This window comes from Rhopilema esculentum, chromosome 9 (assembly GCF_057945365.1).
Source record: "Rhopilema esculentum isolate cy_ngs chromosome 9, ASM5794536v1, whole genome shotgun sequence".
NCBI classification, from domain to species: domain Eukaryota; kingdom Metazoa; phylum Cnidaria; class Scyphozoa; order Rhizostomeae; family Rhizostomatidae; genus Rhopilema; species Rhopilema esculentum.
Genome location: NC_142823.1, coordinates 2,993,584 through 3,013,020, shown reverse-complemented (window position 1 = coordinate 3,013,020; position 19,437 = coordinate 2,993,584). Strand labels below are relative to the sequence as shown.

The following is a 19,437-nucleotide window of genomic DNA, read 5'->3' as shown; positions in this document are numbered from 1 at the left end:
CGTTGTGATTATTACGTCATATTGGCGATTCAGTACAACCATAGTCCTTTGGAGCAAAAAGCAATCAGCCAATCACAGAGAAGTTTTTACTGTGGCGAATTTCCATTATGACGTCAAATTTGAAAGATATAAGTAACTGGCATCTAAACTTATCTGTTTAGAATCTACAGATTTTTGCTGGAGCTTCACACAAGTGGAAAATATTTCGACAATATTGTCACGACGCGATTCACAGTTTTTATTTGTTACTAGAAATCTAGTTTTACACGGTTTTTGCTGATTTTCGACTATCAGATATTCTTAAAGTTAAGAAATTTGTTAGCAAAGATGGGAATATCCTTATCAAAGCACAACCGAGTCGCTGATTGTTCAGAAGAAGTTGTTGAGGTAAGTAAGGTTCATTTCGATTACACTGTTTGCAGGTTTTTCATTAGTGACTGATTTATAAGAAACTAGTACTAGGATGGCCAAAGAAACTTTAGTACTAGGCTAAAAGAATTATGGAGCTGTAAAAATTCCATTTTTGAAAAAAGAGTCAAACGTTTTTTACTTTGTTGATTGTTCTCTGGAAAGGATATCATATTTTGATTTTGCTCTACATAAGTTTTTCAACACGATCAGCGATTATCTCCTTCATAGAATTTTCCTTTCCAAACAATAAGGCAGTTTGAAGTGCCGGAAATAGAAACCAACCAAGAAACATTTGGTACTAAAACATAAAAATGTGGATGAATCATCCATCTTTTAATTTTTAGTATGTTAGCCCCTTGAAAGCATTTAAGCCCCCTCTAAGGCATTTGTACATAGGCTTCGGAGGAATTCAGCAGCTAACGTTACTACATATATTTCTAGATGGCATGAAATAGCAGAAGCATAGCATACATATATATCTGTGGATACGATATTGTTTCCTATCTACGGTTGAATTTTGGATATATCAATCATGTCAATTGTAAGTCTTCAGACAAAGACGATAAACCTTTCCTTTGAAATTCTAAATGTCTAAGGACCAAAGAATATGAGAAAAATGTCCTAAAGTGAATTTTATTTCAAACTTTTACTAACGTAAAACTTTCAAAACATAGTTCTTATCTTTATAAAACTTATCTATAAAATTCTGAAGTTATTTTGTTAGGAAAGTGTTATATCATTTTGATCTTGATGTAGTCAAGTGAACTCAGAAAATTGTCAATGGTTTGTTTAGGGAGAGCGCAGATCTAAGCCAAACACATGGCTTTCTAGAAAAATGAGAAAGATGGCAAGATGGTTCGCTAGAAGAAATAGCTGCAAAGTGGGCGTTGTTATTGTGCCCCCTCCTCTTCAAGAAGAAGAATTAGAATCTGAGGGTACGAATGCAGCAGAAGAGGTGTTTTGTGAAAGCGTTCAGGATAGGACACCAACTCCGGTCATAAAGGACAGTTATGTATATTCAGAAGAACTTGAAGATAATGGCATTGATGGTATGTGATCCTTAAATATTCAAAGTCTTTGGCACCAACATCATTCTTGAAGGAAGTGTTAATGATTTAGCAATAACTCAGACCAATCAATTGTAAAGAACAAGGGAGAAAATGTTTTTTTATTTCAATAATTGCTGCCTTTATTGCATAGGAAAATAACGGCATTAAGTGGAACCTATCTTGTGAATAGCAGAAACAACAAAGCAAATTTCTAACAAACATTGATTTCTTGAACAAAGATTGGTACTGCGAGATACTAATAGATAAACTCACTATTAGCAGCAGTATGAAAACAGAATATTGCTACTGCAATCAATCATTTTTAAGTTTGCCATATATATTAGAGATGCTGAAATAATTCATTATAATCCACAGAAATATTTCACGTCTTCCGTGTTTCAATGCTCTTTGCTTGTTTCTAGATTCAATGCAGCGCATTATACATCAAGCAGGTCTTTCAGTGGAATATTTTCATGCTGCAGACCAAAATCAAGGTAACTTTCTTAACGATCTGGCTCATCAACTTTTTTCTTTAGCATTTTGACATCAAAACTTAAATAGCCGAGAAGCAAAATATTCTAAATCTGGTAACACCTTTTTTGACCATTCTTTCAAGGATCTTCATCTTGGAGTGAAGAGACACTATCTTGGAAGTACGAGGGCATAAGACGAAGAAGAGAGCTGCGAAAATGGCAATGTAAGAGCCTTAGAATATAGTTACGTATAGCTCATATGTGGAAGGAGCACAGAATTTTACCGAACGATGAGTAGCTTGACCACTCAAATCTTTTACATAAAAGATCCCTACTAACTTTCATTTTATAAATGGATGAAAATAATTTTAGATTAAGCGTTTTTTCCAAAATTAAGAAAACTAATAATGCCGCACTTAATTTTAAAAATCATTTTCTTCAAGTTTTCTTAAAAGCGTGAGAGCGTTTGGTCACGGTGCCACTCGATCTGATGCCTTCTTTGTCCCTGGAGGCATCTTCGTACTTGTGCTGCAACTTTCGTTTGGAAAGATTTAAATGAGATGCATTGAGGCCATCTTCTGGATTCAAATTCATATGTATTTTGGCATCTAACGATTCATAACATTATGCGCATACCTTGCAATTAATACTCACAAAACAATCTTAACATAAACAAATTTGATATGTCTTTAAGACGCTATAAAACATGTTAAAGGTGGCATCAATATCTAAAATATAAAACGTCCTTTCAGAGCCTCAAAAAGATGAATACCTTCGTGGAATTCACAGAAGTGATGTCAAAATTGGCCCTGCAGGGAAACATACAGACGCACTTGGACACAAATTAAAGGAGCTAACTTGATTTCATGTCAAGGAAAGACAATATTATGTCTCAAGATGGCACGCTTGAATCCATATTCCAAAATATAGGCAGAAGGTTTTGCTCGCCATAAGCTCACTCTGTGGTACTAATGCAAGTATCTTCGCTGGAGCCTATTCTGTTGAAAGGAGAGAATTGCAAAGGAAAGCAGGGAAATCATATGTTTCCAGAAACAATGACAGCTCGTGAAATACTGTGCTAAGAATTTTAAGGCAGTGCTCTTTATATTATGTAGTGCTTTGAAGTTTATTAAATATTTAGATTTTTGATAAATTGCCGGTTGTTTGATCTCATCGTTTTTCTACTTCTTTGATCGTAAGTTGAAAGCCAGTCCAACATTACTAGCTTTCACCAATCAGTACAGTCAAATTATCAAATGCAATTTAGCAAAGAATTAAGAAGAGATCTCAATCCCAGGCACCGCAAGGCTAAAGAGCTGGGGGAGGGGGGCTTTAACCACCCTCCTTTTGCCAGAAATGCAAAAAGTTAACCAACGCATTATCATTCAAGCCTCTTTTTCGGTTTTAGCCTCCCCCTTCTCTATTTTTTGATCCCCCACTTTTCTCAACGCTCCGCGGTGCCGCCCGTAATTGTTTCCACATCTGTACGTAGAGTGTGCAGTTTATAAAAATATCTTTAGGCTGCCTATAGAAAAAAAAATTAGAGTCAGCAGGCTTCCCTGAGGGACGCAGCTATGACCATAATCCGATCTGAACTCGTTTGTTGCGAGAAATCTCCCAACAGCCAGAAAGGGGTGTGTCAATGTTATTTGAGTAACCCTTTTGGATTTACCTCGGTAATTGATTTCGGATGACTCGTTTTCAATACGTTATTTATTTGGGCCTAACGTGAGGCACATGGTGATTTTTATGTTACTGGAGTAGATTTTTGGACTCATACAATAAACAGTATGATGCTTTCAATTATTCTCCACGCCCAGTCCTTGCGATTCGGAATACCAGCTTTTATAATGGTCGGTGTTTCGCCACATTATTTCGCCGGCTGGTTTACATGGCGCCTGATTTCAAGCATCCTTCCACGACGAGTTTATGAGAGGATAGACGAAATGACTTACGACTCATACCAGTCTCTAGTAACGTATTTTTTTGAAACATTCACAGGTACAAGAGTAAGTATCCTTTCGATTTTATATTGCTTATATGAATAAAGTCTGCTCTAATGCAATGAAATATCAAGATCCTTACTTGACCAACTTTCAGGCTAAACAAACTCTTTTTACATGTTTTAATTTTTAGCCCTTTTGTATTTTATGCTAGTTTGTTGGCCCTGGATCACTCCGTGTAAAACCCAAAAGTCTTATATATATGCCCCTCTTTAAATGCCAGCCCAAGCTCAACCCCAAGCTCAACCCTTTCTCCATTGCATTGCTCCTCTGAAGCCAACATTAAACCTAGATAGATTTTTTGTAGTGTAAATTTGACTTTGGAGAGCGCATCATCAAGGAGCGGCAGAAAGTAAACTATTTTATCATAAAACCATGAATGATGTATAGATTGTCAGCAAAGCTTTGATGTTTATAAGAAAGCCCCTCAAAATCTTGAGAATTATATATATCATCTTCCAATTTTGTTCAAAATTTTAAAATCTCTATTTTAGCTTATATTTTATGGAGATGAACTTCCACTAGATAAGAAAGAAAATGTTGTTTATATCAGCAACCACCAGTCTGCAGGTAACTATCATTTCCCATAACAAATCAAAGAAATTATTTGTAATGGTATTAAAGCCCAGTGTGGAATCCATGTAGCTCACGCTGGAGATATCCGCCGTAGACTAACAATTTCCCATCGTCTGTCTATTGTTTATTGATGTATGTCCGGCATGAGCTTTACATGGATTCCACCCTAGATTAGAGCTCATTCAGTAAATTAGATGTATGTCCATCAACCAGATAGAGCTGGGTAAATCATGGATTTGTTAAGAAACCCGTTATACACAAAGATTTGTATATTTTCTTTTATAATTAAAGAGTTGTTTTTTATGATATTTTCAATGAGCTGTGTTTTATAAAACAATTTTTTGTAAACATGATGGCTCAATGTTTAGGTCTGTGTTTTGAGTCCCTGACATGACCAAACTTTTTCTAAGACTTAGGAGAGTTACCACCTCTCTGTAATTCCATGTGTAGGAATCAAAAAGTAAGAAAAGACCAGGAAACTACCTTTTGAAGCTAGGTAGCATTAATGCTAGGTAGGTAGATAGGTAGGTAGGTAGTTAGTATATTCAGAAAAATTGTCTTATCCTTTATAAGGTGTTCTTTCCTCCTGTCCTTAGACCCTATTTTATTGCTCTATTTTTCCTTCTACTATCTGTAGACCTTATTTCTGCTTGAAATCTGATTAAATGCTTATTTTCTCTTATTATGTTGTAGTTGACTGGGTAGTGACAGACCTTATTGCTATCAGGCAAGAGTCTCTTGGAAGAATTAGATATGTTTTGAAAAATGGTTTGAAATATCTACCTCTGTATGGATGCTACTTTGCACAGGTAAGCCTTTCCCAATTTCAATGTCAAGTTTCTAAGGTATGTACACATAATTTCATTTTGCATCTAGGTGTCAAAAACCAGGGGCACTTGTTCCCCCACTTTTCAGTAAATGTCCCCCCACTTTATGAGATCCCTATTTGCCACTCATAAAGGGGCTCTCACTTTTGAACAGCTTCCTACCTCTATCGATTTTTGTACCTGGCATGCCACACAACCAATAAATTGCAAAAGGGTTACTGCTTCTTAAAATGACCAAGTAGCAAGTATATATGTATATTATGTATATATAAAAATATTATAAACAATTTTATACAATTTGTTGCAAGGTAATGCTTTTTGCTGCTCAACTGATGTTTTGATCATGTAATTGGATAATTTGAATCTACATTTTAAGAAAGGATACTCCTCCTAAAGGAGGTTTTACTTCCCTAATATTAAATTTAAGTCATACTTGAAAATAACTTGCTTTGAACTTTTTTTTCCATTTATTAATTTCTAATGTTTGACTATCTGAGTTTTTTAGAGAAAACAAAACAACTGCAGGTTTTCCCTAATAGGTAATAGCAATATTTTATGATGAAATATTGCTTTTTCCTCTTTTATTTAGCATGGATGTATTTATGTAAAAAGAGGTGGAGAAAAGAATGATCTCAAAATAAGAAGGTTAGTAAACTACCTCTTGTAATGATGAACTATAATAGTTCATTGATTAACTTTAATTAAGTATTTGAGATACACTTAGATCTTGAAAACTGGGGGCTTCTGTTGTTCAGAAAGACAGATAAACAATATGATGATTGCAGGATTTTGGAGTTAAGAAAGGCTTTCTATGCTGCCATGTTAGAAGTTGAGCCTTGTTATAACTTTACTCTCTTTACCTATTTTTTATATATATATTTTCTATATATATTTGCCCTTATTTTTACATAGGAAATTACAGGCGATGGCAATGAACAAAACACCTGTGAGTAAACTGCTTGATTTGAAGAATATGGATTCAATGATTTCTTCGTTTGATTTTATACAGCAAGAAAATTAAATTTAGGGTAGAAAATTACTTAAGTTTATCTATTCAGAAATTATATATGAAATTACTCCTTAAATTTTGCCATGCGGGGACTAAGTATTAAAAGTATATAATATTTAAAAAAATTGCACTGCATGCTTGAATTTACATAATAGCACAGATAAGAATGCATTATAATATGAATAACAATATAAGATAATATAGTAAATACAGTACAATACAATACAATACAATACAATACAATACAATACAATACAATACAATACAATACAATACAATACAATACAAGATAATCCTAAGATAACTACATAAGCAGAGACAGTGAAAAGCACTAACACTTGATAAAATAAGAAAATCTACAGAGTACAATTTCGTATAATATGATTCAATCTGACAGTTTGTGCTAGTTGCAATAATCTTTTTGGAAATTACAATAAATGATAAGCTTTTATAATGAAGATATTTTTAGAAAAAATTCTACAGTTTTGTCACACTAGAAGTTTCACATTTTATGTTGTTTTGCCTGACTCTGCTGTAAAACGCAATTGCAAAATGTTTCACTGGCAGAAGGGAATTTTTTAATTAGAACAGACATTTATGTTTTTAGTTTTGGCTGGTTATCTTTCCTGAAGGAACCAGGTATGATCTGAGTAAGCAGCATGTCATCAAAGCAAGTCAAGATTTTGCAGAGCAAAATGGTGTGTTGCCTTTTTTTGGGGTATTTCCTGTTTTAAAAGGTGAAAATTCATTTTTCAGGTGGGGGAGGGGCACAACCCACAAAAATAAGCAAATTTGTTGACAAATGATGAAATTTACAGACAAAGGCGCTGTAAATTGTGTGTTAATCGGCAGTTTAGCAAATGCTCGCCCCACACCCCAATAATTTCCCCCTGGCTATAGAAGTTTTGCATTGGAAAAAGTTCCCTTCAAGTTTTTATCTTTTCAAATCTGAAAGTTTCAAAGTGATTTTGCCAAAATACTGTATAGAGAACCTTGCCAGGAATGCTTTGGACAAATGAATGAAAAGGCTTTCATAATCGTAGGCCAAGATAGCAGGCTCCTTGACGGAATCCGATGGAATTCTTGCGGCGAAAAATTGATAAAATGTAGTAAATAAGTAACACTGCAACGCGTAGAGAAGGAACAAAAACAAGCAGACATAAGAATCAGTAATGGTTATTGATTCTTTATTCTACTCATATCAGACAAGATAGCCCCCAGCCACTAATCTTCCAACCTTTTTGTATTAAAGAAACTTCAAAGTCAGGAATAATCTTTCTTCTGTCAGCCAATGTGATTGCAGTTCTGTGGGGACTTTAAATGTGATTTTTTTGCCTTTGTCAAAGAACATCTAACATTCTAGATATTCGTTTCGTGTCGCATGCAACAAACACCTCATGCTCTAAGTCCTCAAAGACCTACTATTTTTTCGCAAAAAAGCAAAAAATTGTAATCACTGGTTAAAAGAATTCTTAGTCTTCGCTGGGCTTTACTCTTTATTTCAAACTTTCGTAATAATATTACCAACGTTATACATTTGAATGATGTTTTATCTACTTTCAAACTTTGCAACTTGAAATTATGACCAGTAATGGACAGAAAAAGGACTGACCTCCTTGGGCTACTCACCAAGGATTCTTTCCTCAATGTTGTTTTTCCCCAAATTAAGTCGGACAAACGACAATCCTAGATATCATAAAGAAGCAACTTTTGAATTTTCCATTTGTTTCCACATGTAGGGTAGTAAAACTGTCTTGATTTATTTTTCTATGGGATTTTTATTTTTTATTTTGAAGGCTTGCCAGTGCTTGAACATTTACTAACTCCACGAACAAAGGCTACAGAGGTATTTTGTTCATTTTTATTCATTACATGTATCATACAAATGCATCCGGTTAAGTCAGACTTTAAGGGGGAGTATGGAAATGGAATGGCTTAGACAACGCCTAACTTATCCGGGATAAGACTTGATAGGGAGTAAAAATCCGAGGTATAAAGTCCCTATTGATCTTCAAAAATTTCTGAAGACTTTGTAGCGTCAGGAAAATGTGAATATACTGGTTAGAATCAATCAGAGAAACGCCAGGGTGTTTTTTGAACTGCTTAAAGAAAAATAGACAACGAGAAAATTATCAGAAGTCCTTAAGATATAAAAGTAAGATATTCTAAGCGTTTTTGTCAGCCTTTTTAATTTTCTTACAGCTCAGCTTAGAGGAGCTCGGACCACATCTAGATGCTGTGTATGACGTCACAATCGCCTACTTGGATCCGAAGAAACCGGCTCTTCCAAAAGCCAAAGGAAAAAGCCTTACAGGTGATTCTTTGTCAACAGTCAATATCAAGTTCAAGGCATGCTGTCCAGTGACCTTTTCTAAATAAGTTCCTTGATTGGATATTTTTTACCAATTCTATTTCATATAGAATGGTGTTTGAATTTTTTATTGCTTCCCTTCTAAGCTGGATATGAACAATCACGGACACGGAGAGGTTTTGGAGGCCCTGGGGTAAAAGTGCAGATGCGGTCCTCTGCATGTGAAGCGAACAAAACAATTGTGCGACCACGCCCTTTAGATAAGCTTAAAATACATTTTTTGCATTCATTTCAAACATTTTACTATTTTCTGCGCATCTTTTCGTTATGTTTTATTACTTCAAATCTTATATTGGATTCCGCTACATTATGAGGCCCCCTAGACCAAGAGGACCTGTCTGTAGCAATTCGCTCCCACCTGCTCCCCTCAAGGTTGACCCGTGAACAGCGACAGGGATGTCGGTGAGATGTTCATACTTTTGTCCTGCAAGTGCTTTACCCTAAAATTCAATTTTGAAAGATGAACATACATGCAATTATTTTATTTTTATCTGGCGTCAACACAGGTTATCATGAGTTCACGCCATTTATCAAAATTACAGCAATATTTAGTCACATTATTCGAAAAAATTATTACCTTATTATCCAGGAAAAACGTTCGATACTTCCAGTTAGTACTTTTCAACCAATATGTTAGATCCTTATCAACCCTATGGCTAGCACAGCCTGGTCGAAATGTAACGTGCAGTTATAGGCTCATCTTGCCCCCTACCCCATAAATGGGAAATTTCAACTTTTTTTTAGAGTTTCATCTTGGAGATTTTGAATACATGTGAATCACCCAGTGTAGTTGGCATATGAGCATTTGCATTCGGGACAATGCATGTCATATCGTTATAAAAGTTAACCCCTCATTGTCTACAACGTTCTTAGTCTATTTCCCTTCTTTTTGAGTGCTTTTATACTGAAACACTTTATCAATACTGAAACACTTTTGAAATTATTCGCAATTTTCCTTTGGTAGACCTATCATGTCTTATGCAATGAAATTTTTTTTAAAGATGCTTTGTGTGCTTAAAGCTCAAGTCTACCTTCTCCAGCATGAGTTTTAAAATTAATTTTTATAAAAATAGCAACGTGTATATTTTTCTCACTAAATCACTCCTTCTCTCTTTACACAAATATATATATAACGTCAGAATCCTGTCCCAAATTGGCTATCGAATATCTCTCCTTGATTTTTTATATAATTATCAATCATGCCTTCCCGTTCAAACAATTTTTATTTCCTACAAAGCAAGTAATTTTTATATAACATACTTTCATGCGCCATGTTTGACATTTACATATGCCCTCACTTCCGCTTTTCCGGGAGAAAAACGAGCAAAAGTTGTAGTGAACGGGGAAAGAAATGAAAATATCTACCCGTTTAAAAGAACTCAAAACTTTGGGTGTTCCAGGAATTTTGCCAACACTGAAGCAACAAGAATCTTAGATTTGACATTTTTGATCTCTTTTATTTAGTGAATTACGTTTTTCAATCTTTAGCCATTAATCCCATATCCTTATTTCATCGGCATTAAGCTGCTAATGAAATTTCATTTTGCATACCTCTACTTATCTTTTACATAACAATCGGTATTTTAGCATTCAGATCTTGTCGTCCTTTGCCATTCCGCGGATTACTGTAAGCTGATATATTCATTTTTTCCTAGAATTTTTAGCGGTTAAAGGAATTGAGATACATATTAATTTGGAAAGAATTAGTGCAAACCATCTACCAAAGGTATATTTGCAACCTTAACTTTCTTCAATTGTTTATATCACACTTTGTTCTATCAAAAAACAATTAGATGATCATTATAATATAGTCATTATTTTCAAGGCTATAACATTACATGTGTAATCACCATCTTTATAAATAACTGGTATATAAGGAAAAAACTGCCAGTACCCTGTAATGTAGAAAACGCCATGACGTCATCTGGTTCTGACTGTTATCCTCTTTACACAATAACCTACAACACTTTCAAGCGATCTGTGTAACACAAAACAACTTGAAAGATTGCTTTCGATCTATAATCCGACGTTTTATACTCCGAAGAGTATCAGACGAGAGGTTTTTGTATGATTCAAAATGTTTGCTTTTTTTAACAACTTTTTCAATTTTGTACAACAAAAATTATAAACTCAAAAAATAGATCCCAGCTGCATTAGATTGCAAGCTATGCTTCAAAACTATCAATAGCGATCTAAAGTACTGAGTAAGGAAAATGTAAGGCAAGTGTTAAGATTCTGCTAACTTTATGAAGAGATAAGCTTTAATTTCGTTATAATCTTTAGCCCTTGAACTTTTTATATTTTTGCATTCAATCGACCTGGTGTCAGTACGAAGTTGAATTAGCTGTGTGCCCCATCTCTCCCCCTCTCTCAAAATAGCAAAAATTGAAATCGGGTTTCCAGAAGAATTTCGGAATTAACGGAAAAATTGCCACTTAAATGAAGTATCATGTCAACAGTAAAAGTGGAACTCTAGTCAGGAAATGCAATCGTTTGTGGTGTATTCAAAGCAGAAACAAGATTAAAGGAACTATATTTAAAGTGTTCTCGCTTTTCGTTAAACTACAAGGTTATCCACTTTTTAGAAGGCAATTGTGACATAACGCCATTCTTTCTAAAATTTGTTTCGTAAGGCGCCTTTTTACTAAATCTACGACTGTACCTTACAGAAACAAAATACCTGCTCTAACGTTATTCATATCTACGTTAAATTCCACATTATAAGAATGAAGCATATTCTATCTTGGGCTATGACAACAGCAAAGTAATCTTGAAACTTGCAGTTGCATAAAGTTACAGATGAAACCCAGATTGAAGATTACTACTTTGTTTAACATTTCTGTGAAACTGTTTTATGTAATCTTTCATCCAGCAGAAAATTTCCATAGGGGAGTGCCTTATTTAGGCAGACTATGAGAGTGTTGAGATTGTGAATTCAGTTCAGTGTCTTTCTAAAATCCGATAGTTGGTTACGTTTTTGAAACCAAAACCTGTGAATATGTGACATTTGTAGAAATTCGATGCACGGGGGTTGTAAAACAACTGAAATAGATGTATTTTAGATAATTTGTGATCCTCTTTGCCTACACTTCCGAGCTGAATAGTTAGTTTAAGGTTAGGTTACTTTTATTGCTGTGCATTCCAATGGATTCCAATGAAAAATATTTCCAGCCATGAAATCCTCCCAGTAAATTCGTATTTTCTGAGAAGTGCAAAGGAAAATGTTATTTTTGGTTTTCTAACAGAGGTTCTTTACTATTTTTGGCTTTTTGTAACGATGTTTGATTTGGTTTTGTTAGTGTTTTAATTCTATGTCATTCTTTACAGCCTCATAACACATGTCAAGGTCCTCGCCACTAGCCAGTAAACCCTTGTCAGCATGCAACGATACCTGTTTCCTATGAGAACACGCTTTCCAAATAAACTTCCTGTCTATTATATTTGTTGATAAATTTAGTAAGAATTAAATGAATTAAATAACAACGAATTATGTAGGTCACTTCAAAATGATCTGGTGAAGTTGCTCGATTACGAGTAGACTGGACTGTACGCCTTTGGCGTGTAGAGCAACAAGGTGAATCAGGTCAAATTAAAGAAGATATTCGCCGTGTGCATGGTTTCAGCCGTCATTAGTGTCTATTTTATTTAAAATTTTTGGCCCTGGTTTAATAAAGTTCATGCAAAGCTAAAACTGATGGAAGCCCACTCTTACGATGATCTTTATAAAAGATCAAATAGGTAGATGAATATAGCACTACCTTTGAGTGCACATTTTTGTTGTTCTTGATGTCTTTTTCAAGGAGCATAGATTGAGCTTGACAAAAGCGTGGGGTGGGCCTAATTCTATCAACCGTTGCGTCTTCTTTGGCTTTTCATCATTTTTCCTTATAGTTTCATAAAATATTATTTCGTTTTGTATCAATGACACATTGTTTTAATCATTTCTAGTGACGTTTATTCATGCACACTGTATACTAAATACAAAGATATGTCAAAAATAACATTTCCTGGCCTTATGAGAGATTGTGCATGTGCTTCTTTTGAGTAAACGTCACAGGGGCATCAAAATTCGCCTTTTGGTCTCTAATTTGTTCAAGACCCCAGAGAGTCGTTCGGCACCATATCTTTATATTTTGCACAGATTTGTAGGATCAAAAACAGGATCCTACTAGAAAAACAGCAAACATGTTAGTTAGGACCGACTATTTCCGTTATTTATCTTACTTCTTTGACAATTTATTCGAGTTTATCAATGGACCAACGTTCCATTTTGCCTATGATGCTCTCATTCGGTCCTAGAGCCGTAGAAAGGACCGACTTTTCGCAATTATTATTTGTTCTGTTTAGTCAATGGACAGACATTTTGTCTTCCCTATCAAAATGCTCTTACCCGGTCCCAGAGCCCTAGAAAGGACCGACTTTTCACAATAATAGTTTAGCCTGGGGTCGACTGGTTGGCAATATTGGGGAGTATCACACCCCCTTCCACACCCCCTAATTTGGGCTCCCTGAGAGTCACTGAGAATAGAACAGCATGGTTCTGAGTTGCTTTTTAGTGTTCTTTTGCATTTGAAACGATTGCCATTGATGGTTTTTCGGGCATTTAACAGTTATAACGTAAATAAATTTATAATTGAAATGTGGACATGTTTCAGTATTGCTTTAAAGAAGTTACATCACCGCATCATTCTAGTGCAGGTCAAACAGGCCTATGGTATCATTCACATATTTTTACTAATCGTCAGTATCTCGTGACCTGGTCACAATTGATTTTATAATGAAACGTTATAAGATTGGCGACCTTAAATGCCTCATGCCATGCCAGAATATCATCAATCACAGTTTCATCCAATTGATTTAAGGCAATTAATTAGAATTGATAAATTGAAATTCAAATAGTCTTTCTCGGTCAACAAAACGAATTACGAAAGCTGCCACGATACAAATGTATTCTACGTTGAAACATAGTTGCCTCAAGCTCAGTTGGACTTTTCGGCATCGATCAAATTAGTTATAAACAGATCTTAACATTCTCTCTTTAGTTACAAAACTACTTTGTGGTTTTTGTCGCTCATACTTAGCTGAATTTTTTGTTCAAATGAAATTTTAACTCATCTCATTGTGAAGAATCAGGCCATGGAGCCAAACTGTGGAAACTGCACATAGGCTATTCATCTTAAGATTTTTCCCCCAGTTTTTTGGAACAGCCATGCGTTGATATTTGGCATAGAATTTTATTTTTGCAAACGTTATACTGGAAACTTGAATAAAGTTTCAAGTGAGCTTTCAAGTTTGTGGAAGAAAATAACAAAGAATGTAACAGTGGTATCCTCAGGGCCATGACCCCTTTTAATGGATGCTTTTATTCGTATCCCTCAAAATCTACTTTATGAGAAGATATCTCGTAAAAAATTCTGAAACGTCCTATGTCTATCCGACCTGTTATCGTGGAAACCTTTAAGAATAGGATATTAACTTGAATATAATGAAATATAGCTGCAGTATTAACAGTGGCGTCGCGAGCCCGTAAAAACTGGATTGGATAAAAGATGTTTTTTACCACGCCCCTGAGACTCCCGGAAAACGTGGGAAACGTTGAAGTTTTTGGAAAAGCAACTTTCTCAAGCATCACTTTTCATAACAAGGGCATTTTTGCAAGAATGAAAAAATTGAAATCGATCTGATCAACCAAATGTTTTTCAACGGATTTTGAGAAGTTATAAAATCTACCTCTAGGAAAACTGGGGTAGAAAACTTGGATACTTTTTAGCAAACAACTGACTTTGATAATTTTGGACGGCCAAAGTTGCATAATTCACATTGTTCATTGCTCATAGTTCACTCACCTTACTTCTTAATCTTCCTATTATCCCCCTATTTTCATCAAGCCCCATCGAGCCACACCCTGCCCCACCCTTTTGTTTACTAAAGAGTACCCAGTTCAAAAAGTCACGCTACGCCACATTTCACTCACCTTACTAAAACTCATGTTATCGGAATGGGCTGATTATGGCAACAGAATTTAGAAATTCTGTTGAGAATAGCAAACATTTAAAACGAACTGAAGCTTTTCGTCTGGCAGTCTATATAGTATAGAACATCAGAGTATTGTCGAAAAGTTTTCAATTATTATCCTTTTTGCTGGAGAGACGGCCCTTTGTGCATTATATGTTGGCAGTCTGGCAGTATTTGGATGCTATGACCTGTTCTTGTTTTTAGAAAATGTGAGTGTTTACCATTCTTGTCACTTTATCAGTTGCTTGTTCTTCTTCTTGTCCCACTGTTTATGGAAATGGGACAGAAAAATATTCATTCTGCAGTCATTGATCCTCTTAAGAGAACCTGATTTTTATATTGAACCTAAAACTTTAAGTTCAATACATTTTTCATTATTTTAGACAAAAGAAGAGATAAAAGATTGGTTATTCAAGCAATTTAGTAAAAAAGAAAGGTTTGTAATAAGTATATTTTGCATAATATACTTATAAAATAGATTTACAGGAGGTTATGCTGTACTCTTTTGGGCCATTCATTGTATTTGTGCTATTAGGCATTAGCAAGTTTAATGTCTCTACATATTATTAGTGTTCCTTTAGTTTAGATGTTTTTATTAGCTGTCCTTATTAGCATTTTTTATCATTGAGCTTTGACAACACGTCAGAAAGATTTATGTGTGACAGCAAGAAACACACAACAGATCTGTCAACCCTCCCGGTTCAGCAGGTGGACTCCCGGTTTTGAATGCTTCCTCCCTGTCACCTGGTTCTTAAAATTTTTCTCCCGGTTTCAAAGGTGTCTAGCAGAATGTCTGAGAAGATTCTTAACCGAATGTTTGATATAACTGTGGTATAATTAAGATATGATGGTCACATTGAATTCCACATGGGAAACATTTTTTGTTAGTGCTTACTGATTAACAAAAAAAGCACTAAAAGTTGCTATGAAGATACTTCTCATGATCATTTTTGTCATAAACTGTTTGCCGAGCACAACATTATATCAGGTGTATTTATTCCCTTAACAAATTACTGTGATCTCCCTGTTTTTGACCGTATCTCCCTGCTTTTTTTAAGGAAAAATCTAAAATCTCCAGGTCTTGAAAATTTAAGGTTGACAGGTCTGCACACAATGAGACCCCATTGCCTTGGATTTGCAAGGCTATCAACAGAAAGAAACCAGACAATTTTTTTGCCTACAGCAATTTTTTTATACAATGACTGTAGCAAAAGTTTCATTTAATTATTGACAAGGGAAATCAATACCTGAAAAACAACTTTTGCCACACATTAAACAGAATACAAATATTGTATGACTCCTACAAGGTTAATGCTTTGAGAGCTAGAAAGGCCTGAAACAAGGTTCATTTTAGGTGATGTATTTTTTTCTTACTGGGATGTTTCAATGTGCAATTGAAATAGAAGTTTTTGGAGTGATGATCCAGTACGTCTGACTCTTTTTTGAGCAGTCTTTCTTCTTCTTTTCTATGCCAATATATCTGATTTATGCTAAAGCCCCGCATACAGGCAATAACATGTTGCTGGTCATGGGTTAGAGGCCTGCTCTGGATGCTTCACTCGCTCCATTTTCTCTTGGCATACTTCCTCAAATCCTGTTCTTGCACTAACATATTTGATTTTCAAAGTGAATTTTCTGAGCCATTTTCAGCCAGAGGTGACAGTTGCCCCCCAACCGTCACATTATTGATGCCACATTTACATTTCCATTAACAATAATTATCATTTTTCTTCCAGACTTCTGTCACATTTTTATAGTGAAGAAACAGCAGGATGTTTTCCAGGAAAAGGAAAGGAAATCAAGCTTAAAACAAAAAGGACATTTCCTTATTTTGTCTTCTGGACTGGGGCTTTAGTTGCTACGTTGTCAACTTCCAAGGGAAGAGACTTATATATGAAAATGTGGTCAACTTTGGGATTTGCATCAGTTCTTTATATGGCTACCTTGCATGGAACTCTTCAGTCATGAACGCTACAAACACCATTTCCCAGTCAAGTATCAATTGCATTTTTCTGTAATGATGTGACAACAATACATCTTCAGTGTTGGTATTGACTACCAGGAAAGTAGAACCTTTGGTAATGGCAGAGGATGAAACCACTTGTTTCTTGTGTGTATTATAAAATATAATTTATTTTCTACATCAAAAGATCAAATAGGCAAATACATGATAACTGTGATGCCTTTGCATGGAAAGGATCAAAGACTTTAGTTTGCAATTTTCAAATTTTAGATTGTTTTAAAACATTTTAGTATAGTCTTCCCTCTCTTATATTGTGTAAAAAGCGCTATTGAATGTGTCATGTGACTCATATGTATATGAAGGGAAATTACGGTTAAAGTGGCTGTAGAAGCATAAAATAATATTTGTGATTGTCACCACAATCCAAAAAATACTACAAATGCCCTCATTTTAATTTTGTTTTTTAATTTTCAAAATTTTGTATAGCTGCCTTTATTTGTTTTCTTAAAAATTCTTGAATACATTTTTTTTGTATTTAAGTCTCCTTTGGATTTAGTCATCCAGAGTATTTCTTCTGTTGTAAAGAATAATAATGCTTGAATAATATTAATGCTTGAATCTACTGAAAGGTGCCATTTTTAGTTGATGGAGAGAAATAGGAAAGTGCCTATATTGCAATGCTTTAGTCTAGCCACCTAAATTGATCACAACTTGTTATGTCTTAAGCAGAAAATTGCAGAGAAGCATGGACTCCTCTTGCTAAAGCTGTATTTTTCATCACATTTTAAACTGTTTTGTGAAGATTGGGGTCTGTTACCCCTACTTATTTTCTCTCTTATGATATTTTCTGTAATGTAGACTGATTCAAGAGATTTGCCAGAAACACACATCAAAGAATCACAACTCACACAAGTCAAATTATCTTCTGTCTACACTGTACAATATTATATTATAGAAATTAACAGATGATAGCAAATATCTTTGTTGTCTCCTTCTAACATAGTTACCAATGTTTATAAGGAATCATAATTTACCAGTTCAAGCTCTGCCTGAATACAAAGTTGGCTGTAAAAAGTAATCTTTTTTTCTATGTCATCAAAAGCACTTCTGATGTTTAGTTTTTGGTGCTTTTTACTTCGCAACTCTGCCTAGACTTAACCATTGGACCTGTAACCCACTAAGCACCATATCTTACAGTGCTTAGCCCAACTAGTGTATCTCTACAATGTTTTCTCTAATTTCTCAGCCACTGATGTAACATCTCCCTCCGAATTTGATGAATCAGTGCTCGGCTGTTCTTTTTGGTCAAGAGTTCCTTGACTTTCCGGCACACCATTTTGATTTTCTTTGCCATATTTTAATCCTGCTATCCCTTTCTTATCAGCCTGGGCTTTGTCTCGTTTTATGCGCCTTCTTCGTGTGGGGTAATTCTTTCTATACTGCACCATATTCTCAATGTCAACAATATAAGTAAACCCAGCAATTATGATTTCTGTTGACTGTTTGCCTTCTTGAAAAGCCTGTTCAAGCTGATCTGATGCTCTCACCTCATACTGCCACCAACCATTTCTCCCTTCATAGAACCATTTATATATAGCTGCCTTATCATTAGTTTCTTTCGGTGCAATACAGGCAGCCGCATCTGCTTCTTTTGCTTCTACTACTATAGGGTTCTCAAAATAGCTATCTGGTATCTCTGCCCTGCAGAGAGCACATCTGTGACTTCTTGCTGCAACCCCTTTGACGCAAAGGAAGCAGAAAATGTGATTGCATGGCAGTTTGACTGGGTGGTGGCAAAGCTGCAAGCACACAACACATTCTGGAATCAACTGTTCATAGTGCACTCTCTTTTCTACAAAAAAATAAACATTGCAGGTTATTGTAGAATCTGTTTCATCCATTGATACAGAATTTTGAAGAGAGCAATCTGCATGCAATAATAAGCCCCTAATACTATGTCAGCCTTTGTAATAATTACATTTCTATAATCAATAACCTCATACAATTTATCATTTTTAGTCAGTATTTTCATCTTATCAGTTTTCGTTAATTTTATTCCTTGCTTTCTAATACTATTTCTTATTGAGAATATTTTGAATTTCTGTTGAAAACAAGGCCAACTTTGGTTTATTTCAATCACATTCTTTTTGGCCTATGATTCAGTTCACGATTTTTGAAAAGGGAGATTAAAGGGGCCATGACTTCTTCCACACTTTTTAGGAATATATGCTCTTCATAATTGATAACAATCATCTTCCTCCATATTTCTCCTCCGCTAAGCATGGCCCTTGTATTTTTGATAATCTACCATGGAATTTGGTAAGATACAAGAATGACTTAAGAGCTGTAGTTTATTGTCACATGCAAATAAAAAACCAAAGTGAAAGCTTCTATATAAAATAATAGCATATACATCTCTATTACTGTGCCTTCTTTTCAAAATTCAAACAGGTAAATATCAGGCATCTATTTCAATTTCTTTCTATTAAAATCCAAAGAACATTTAATAGCGAAACATACCGATTTTCTCTTCGTCTTCTAAGTTTTCTGTGTTCTTTTCCTTACACTCAGCAACACCTTCAGTTTTCTTGTCTGCATCATGACCATTCCTTCCGGCCATCTTTTCATGTAAAGGGCGAATTACCTTCTTTCAAGCTAAGGAAGCGCCATTCTTTTTCCTGCCTTTGATAGGCCGCTTCTCTTCTCCGGTCGCTATGTTGACAAGACCTCGTTTTCGTAT

At 35.0% G+C, this 19,437-nt stretch overlaps 3 protein-coding genes across 3 annotated transcripts; 2 read left to right on the top strand and 1 right to left on the bottom strand.

Annotated features, from left to right (window-relative positions):
- The first annotated feature begins 1,002 nt into the window (after nucleotides 1-1,002).
- Nucleotides 1,003-3,400, top strand: LOC135689038 (uncharacterized). Its single transcript, XM_089110066.1, has 4 exons — nucleotides 1,003-1,460; nucleotides 1,883-1,954; nucleotides 2,077-2,157; nucleotides 2,686-3,400. Coding segments are annotated over exons 1-4 (369 nt in total). The 5' UTR covers nucleotides 1,003-1,246; the 3' UTR covers nucleotides 2,688-3,400.
- A 229-nt stretch (nucleotides 3,401-3,629) lies between these two features.
- LOC135688826 (1-acyl-sn-glycerol-3-phosphate acyltransferase epsilon) lies at nucleotides 3,630-17,673 on the top strand. The gene is made up of 11 exons (XM_065205850.2): nucleotides 3,630-3,942; nucleotides 4,431-4,506; nucleotides 5,206-5,321; nucleotides 5,929-5,984; nucleotides 6,252-6,285; nucleotides 6,956-7,046; nucleotides 8,145-8,194; nucleotides 8,551-8,662; nucleotides 10,375-10,445; nucleotides 15,118-15,170; nucleotides 16,471-17,673. Exons 1-11 carry the CDS (start codon nucleotides 3,724-3,726, stop codon nucleotides 16,700-16,702), a joined length of 1,110 nt encoding a protein of 369 aa, XP_065061922.2. The 5' UTR covers nucleotides 3,630-3,723; the 3' UTR covers nucleotides 16,703-17,673.
- On the bottom strand, nucleotides 17,592-19,427 carry LOC135688828 (E3 ubiquitin-protein ligase rnf146). The gene is made up of 2 exons (XM_065205853.2): nucleotides 19,218-19,427; nucleotides 17,592-18,549 (listed from the first exon to the last, which is right to left on the bottom strand). The coding sequence occupies exons 1-2, from the start codon at nucleotides 19,315-19,317 to the stop codon at nucleotides 17,918-17,920; spliced, it is 732 nt and encodes a 243-aa protein (XP_065061925.2). The 5' UTR covers nucleotides 19,318-19,427; the 3' UTR covers nucleotides 17,592-17,917.
- Nucleotides 19,428-19,437: the final 10 nt, after the last annotated feature.